Consider the following 6,401-nt stretch of genomic DNA (forward strand, 5'->3'; position numbering starts at 1 on the left):
CATGGTCACATACTGCAAGCTATACACTGGTATTTTTCTCTGCTGGGCACTTTCCAGCCCAGCACAGCTCCCCCTAAACTCTCCCCACTTCGCCTGACCTCTCTGCACCTCCCCTGCCCTCTGCCCAGTGCAGCCCAGTCTGGCATGACCCCACAGCAGTGCCCACCACAGGGTGCTGCAGAGCTCTGGGCACTCACCCCACAGCCCCAGACCCTCTGAAGGGCACAGCAGCTCCTCCAGGGTGGAGAGGGGTGAGCCCCAGGGGTGGGGGGCATCTGTGGCACAAGGCCTGAGGAGATCCCCTTGTATGATGGAAATGCTGCAATGGAGGCCAGCTCTGTCACACAAGTGCCCACTGCCTGTCCTTGCCTGCGGCCACAGGCCTGCCACACAGCAGGACTCGAACCATGCTTGAAGAGCACTCAGGCCTTCCACCAACCCAAGGGTTCAGAAGGAAAGCATGGAAGTGGGAAGAGAGCAGCTGGGGAAAGACCAAGCGCTGGTGCTCCCTGGCAGTGCTGCTGTGCCAGGACTCTTTTCTTCTTCCCCTCTGCACACAGGCACTGCTCCCTGCAGCTGCAGAGAAGGTCTTGGAGGAAGGATCTCAGAAAAACAAGTCACTGCAGGGCCCTTTATTTTGTTTAAACACACAGAGGGTATGGCTCCTCATTTGCACAGCCTCCAGGTCACAGAAAGCCTGGATATATTGTGAATTAGAAACCAGAGGAATAAAGACATTTCTTAGTGGAAAGCATTCAGATAGGTAAAATAAAACAAAACAAACAAACAAACAAAAAATAACAATCCAAAAGTATTAAAGAAGCCATCAAACCCAAAATATTCATGAAAGAAATACCAGAATAGGCTGACCCTGTAATGAGATATATTATGAGACCTATGCAAAAGACAACAGGCACTTTATTCCTTATGGAAAGTATCCAGTGATTACTTTCCTCAGGGCATCTTTGATCTCATGGTTTCTCATGCTGTAGATGAGGGGGTTCAAGGCTGGAGGCACCACTGAGTACAGAACTGCCACCAGCAGGTCCAGGGATGGGGAGGAGATGGAGGGGGGCTTCAGGTAGGCAAACATGCCAGTGCTTACAAACAAGGAGACCACAGCCAGGTGAGGGAGGCAGGTGGAAAAGGCTTTGTGCTGTCCCTGCTCAGAGGGGATCCTCAGCACAGCCCTGAAGATCTGCCCATAGGAAAGCACAATGAAAACAAAACACCCAAATACAAAAGAGACACTAACTACAAGTACCCCAACTTCCCTGAGGTAGGCATCTGAGCAGGCGAGCTTGAGGATCTGCGGGATTTCGCAGAAGAACTGGTCCACAGCATTGCCTTGGCAGAGGGGTACTGAAAATGTATTGGCAGTGTGCAGCACAGCATAGAGAAACCCACTGCCCCAGGCAGCTGCTGCCATGTGGGCACAAGCTCTGCTGCCCAGGAGGGTCCCGTAGTGCAGGGGCTTGCAGATGGCAACGTAGCGGTCATAGGCCATGACAGTGAGAAGAAAATACTCTGCTGACATCAAAAAGACAAACAGAAAGACCTGTGCAGCACATCCTGCATAGGAGATGGCTCTAGTGTCCCAGAGGGAGTTGGCCATGGCTTTGGGGACAGTGGTGGAGATGGAGCCCAGGTCAAAAAGGGAGAGGTTGAGGAGGAAGAAGTACATGGGATTGTGGAGCCGGTTGTCACAGGCTACGGTGGTGATGATGAGGCCGTTGGCCAGGAGGGCAGCCAGGTAGATGCCCAGGAAGAGCCAGAAGTGCAAGAGCTGCAGCTCCCGCGTGTCTGCAAATGCCAGGAGGAGGAATTCGGTGATGGAGCTGACGTTGGACATCTGTTGCCTCTGGGTGTGAAGCACTGAACAGGGAGGCAAGGACAGTGAAAAGTTAGGGCATTATTCTCTGACCAAAATCAAATCCATTTCTCATAATACATGTTCACCGCAGTTTTTCCATTTCAATGAGATCTCTGTTCAGCTCTGTGGATGGAGCTCTGGTTGGTGCTGGCTGCGTGTCTCGTGAGGAGCAGGACCTCTGCCCATTGGCTGCCAAGGAGTCAGCCCTGGTTTGCAGCAGTGGGTTTCTGGGAATCATGTCTGTTGGGGGGGGTCAGTCCTGGTGTTTGAATTCGTCAGATGAAACTGCTCCTAACGTAAAAGTGTTTGTCAACATCTGCACTCCCAGTGCTAAGAAACCACAATCAAAACAGTGTTTGAGTGAAAGGTGGGGGGTTAGAGCTCTCCACTATCTCACCTGGTAATTTTCTTGGATTTCAGAAACCCTCATCATTTGTGCTTCACTCGGAGAAAACAAAGTGTGTCCTGTGAGGCAAGAGGATTGTCTGTGGCTTAGTGCAGAGGGAGGGGAGCAGGTCTGTCACTCTGTCTTGTTGCCAGCTACACTGAGCTCTCACCTTTCTGAGATGGAATGTAATCACACCCCAGTGTTAACCTGAAAATACTCCAGGCACTCCTGAAAGCAGAGTCACCCACTGTCCAACACCAAGTGACTCCCCCTTTCTCAAGGTCTCTGCACCCCACCTCTTGCCAAGGACACACATGGTTCATTTCACAAACCCAGCAGCATTTCCTCAGTCTTGCTGTCTCTGTGCTTCTCCATGGGGCATTCAGGTAACACCAAGATGCCATGGGACAGACGTGCATCCTGGAGGGCAGCTCACAGCTTGGAGAGACACCCAAAGAAAATAGCTAAGTGTCCTGATGATGGTATCTCAGGAAGGGAGAGTCAGCTCATTTCCTAGGGAATGACACAGGCTGCATTGCCCACAGCCCCACAGCTTGGAGGAAAGCTTGGACACCTGTAACCTTGTTCCCATGGACACAGCTGCATGGGAGGACCCACAAGATCAGTGTGTGACTCTGCAGCTGAAACTCCCACCACCAGAGAGCCTGACAGCAGGAACAAGATAACAATAGCAATAACAGAGAGTAGTGGACAATCAAGGAAAAATGCAGTGATTGATTGGCTCAGAGAGGCAAAGGCAGAGGCAGCCAGGCACTCAGGAAAGAGTTACCCTTACCCAGCTGTACATGCCACCTCCCAGACAACAACAGAGCCAGGCAGTTGTTCTCAGTCCCTGTGCTCTACTTCAGGAGGCTCCTGTCAGACTTACTGATCCCTCAGAGTTACAGCTCAGGAGTCTCAGTGTGCTGTTTAAGCATGACAACAGTTGTCTGATTTCTCCTGAAAATTCCCCAAGAGTAGGAAACAGAAAACACAAACTCAGGAACGCTCCTGATGTTTATAGCAACCCTTGCTTTCACCTTGCCCTTGAAAAGTGCCCTTGGAAATATCTTGGGGGTGATCTGGAGATGTGAGCAGCCCTGATCCACAAAGCACCCTCTTAGCAGCAAAAAGACCCTGCCCTCCTGCAAGTTTATTTTCCACCCACAGCTTCTCCCCTTTCTGCTGTTAGAGATCCCCAGGGAGGCTGAGTACTTACCCTGACCAGCGGCAGAGTCCCTGTCCCAGCAGACAGCCCCCTGGCTGCAAGGACCCTGCTCAGAAGGACAGCCCTGGGCACCCCTGGCTGCACACCCACCTTCACACTCTGCAGCCATCCCCGGGTGAAGGCAGCTGACATGCCCTGTCCCTCTGAGGGTGCAGCACGGAAGCTGTGCTCCAAAGCGCGTCCTTTTTCTCTACACTGCACAAACTGTGAGAGTCCTCCTAACAGATCCTATAGGATGTGGGATGTGCCAGCTTTAGGAGGTCATTCCAGGAACCACAGCTGCATTGCCCTGCAGCAAGAGACTTACCCTGTTAAGGGCTGTGAAGATTTTCCTCCAAGTCAGCTCTTCTCTGTCCTCCCACCCCAGGCTGCCTTTAACTTCTCTCTCTGCCTCACTTCTCTCCCCTCGGTGCCTGCAGGCAGTGCCCTCAGCCCTGCTGCGCTTTGCAGAGGAGCTGCTCCTGGGCAGAGCTGTCTCTCTGCAGTGCTGCCTGCTTGCCATGAGCTCCCTCCAGCCCAGGAGCCCAGCCCAGCTCAGCAGCAGAGGACCAGCCCAAGGCAGCACTTTCTCTGCCCCCTCTGGGCTCCCTCCAGGTGTCCCTCGTGCTCACGGGGAACCTGCTGGGAAACAGGCTGAAGCAAACACTTGTGTTGCCTTCCTCAGTTAAGGAGAATCACTTATTTCCTGAAATAAAATTCTCCTCTCAGAGACAAAGTTACATCTACATGCCACTTTTTTTGGTCTTATTCTTAGACAGGATACCCAGAGAGAGGCAGGCAGGGATCTCCTTTACCCCTGCTGAGGGAAGGGATCCATGGGTCAATGGAGGCATCTCATCCTGCATTTCTACTGATGGCATTTGAAGGAGGCTCAGCTCCCTCCCATGCACACCACAAAGCCACAGGAGGTGGGATTCCTCTTGCCTCACTTCAGGTGTGAGCAAAATGGACACCTGCAGGGGAGCTCCTTGTCTCAGCTCCCATCTGAATTAATGGAGAGGAAAGGCAGGAGTCAGGTGTTCAGATGCAAATCCCTGGTGCCATTTGAACTGCCAGAGGTGGTCCAAGATACATGTAGGTAACAGCAAACTGTAACGCAGAAGTTCATAGAGACAGGGCAACATCTTGGGATTGATGTATGAGCCTGGTGGGAAATTGCTTTGGCCAAGTGACATGGCAGCTTATGCCCAACTAAAGGCCAAAAGAACCTTTTCCTACTCCTTATCTCCATGGCACGTTATACAGGTATTCATATGAATGATTGCAATTATGTACCATAGTGTACAAAACAGTACTTAGCAACAACTGAAAACATCAGTGTTATCAATATCCTTCGCATACTGAACTCAAAACATAGCACTGTACCAGCTACTAGGAAGACAATTAACTCTATCCCAGCTGAAACCAGGACAGTATCCACCACTTATTCTATACCATTGACATCACGCTCAGTTCCCATAGCTTTAGTTACATCCCAGTCAATCATCATCACCTTTTCTGTCCCTTTGAGAAATATGAACAATGAGATATATGTGAGAATATATGTATACACACGCAGAGATATCATTCCTTTAGTTTATGGGTCGTGTTCATAAAATGTTGAGTTCATTTAGTTCCCGACTCTGGGCTCCATCTGTCATAACACTCTTTCTGGGCAGGAGGGATGGTGCAAAGTCCTCTCAGTCGGCAGGGCAGGATTGTGCTTCAGTGTGGTGTGGCGAGCAGGTGACATTGGAGGCAGCAGGAGGATGGTGTGCACCGTTGGATTGTTGCATGCTGGAGTCAGTTCTGGTTCCACCTCTACTGCGCTTTGCTCAGTTTTGTCACAGTTCTTTCTTGCTTGAATCTAAGTGATTCTTACTATAGTACTATGGATATAGCATATAACAATTATAGTAATAACATACAGTAGCAGGGTTATATAGCAACTAATATCATACAGTTTAATTCTGGCTATTTTCACCTAAAATCAAATCCCCTTGAGGCACACATCGGACTTCTCCATCTTTTCGCATCACCCACCAAGTGCACCCAGGCCCTTGAAGCAAAAGCAATCCCACGAATGGGTTTACCTTTGCCTGAGGCAGGAGTAACCCAGACTGTTTTCCCTAACATATTTTTCATGTGCACTACAGGGACTTTATCCCCTTCTACAGTATGTAAAAATTCTGACTAGGCAGGGCAGATCCTCTGGTGTTGACTAACCAGGTGGCTTTGGCTAAATGTGTATCCCAATGTTTGAAAGTTCCACCCCCCATTGCTCTCAATGTAGTCTTTAACAGTCCATTGTATCGCTCAATTTTCCCAGAGGCTGGTGCATGATAGGGGATATGATACACCCACTCAATGCCGTGCTCTTTGGCCCAGGTGTCTATGAGGTTGTTTTGGAAATGAGTCCGTTGTCTGACTCAATTCTTTCTGGGGTGCCATGTCACCACAAGACCTGCTTCTCAAGGCCCAGGATAGTGTTCCGGGCAGTGGCATGGGGTACAGAATATGTTTCCAGCCATCCGGTGGTTGCTTCCACCATTGTAAGCACATAGCGCTTGCCTTGGCGAGTTTGTGGGAGTGTGATATAGTCCATCTGCCAGGCTTCCCCAAATTTATATTTCAGCCATCGCCCTCCATACCACAGGGGCTTTAACCACTTGGCTGGCTTAATTGCAGCACATGTTTCACATTCATGGATAACCTGCACGATAGTGTCCGTAGTCAAGTCCATCCCTCGATCACGAGCCCATCTATATGTTGCATCTCTTCCCTGATGGCCTGAAGTATCATGGGCCCACTGAGCCATAAATAGCTCACCCTTATGTTGCCAGTCCAGGTCCACCTGAGCCACTTCAGTCTTGGCAGCCTGATCCACCTGTTAGTTGTTTTGATGTTCTTCAGTGGCCCGACCCTTGGGTACG

The 6,401-nt window shown here is 50.4% G+C and overlaps 1 protein-coding gene across 1 annotated transcript; it reads right to left on the bottom strand.

Moving 5' to 3' along the window:
- Positions 1–925: 925 nt before the first annotated feature.
- LOC138682957 (olfactory receptor 14J1-like) lies at positions 926–1,852 on the bottom strand. The gene has a single exon (XM_069774486.1). It carries the CDS (start codon positions 1,850–1,852, stop codon positions 926–928), a length of 927 nt encoding a protein of 308 aa, XP_069630587.1.
- Positions 1,853–6,401: the final 4,549 nt, after the last annotated feature.

This window comes from Haliaeetus albicilla, chromosome 30 (assembly GCF_947461875.1).
Source record: "Haliaeetus albicilla chromosome 30, bHalAlb1.1, whole genome shotgun sequence".
NCBI classification, from domain to species: domain Eukaryota; kingdom Metazoa; phylum Chordata; class Aves; order Accipitriformes; family Accipitridae; genus Haliaeetus; species Haliaeetus albicilla.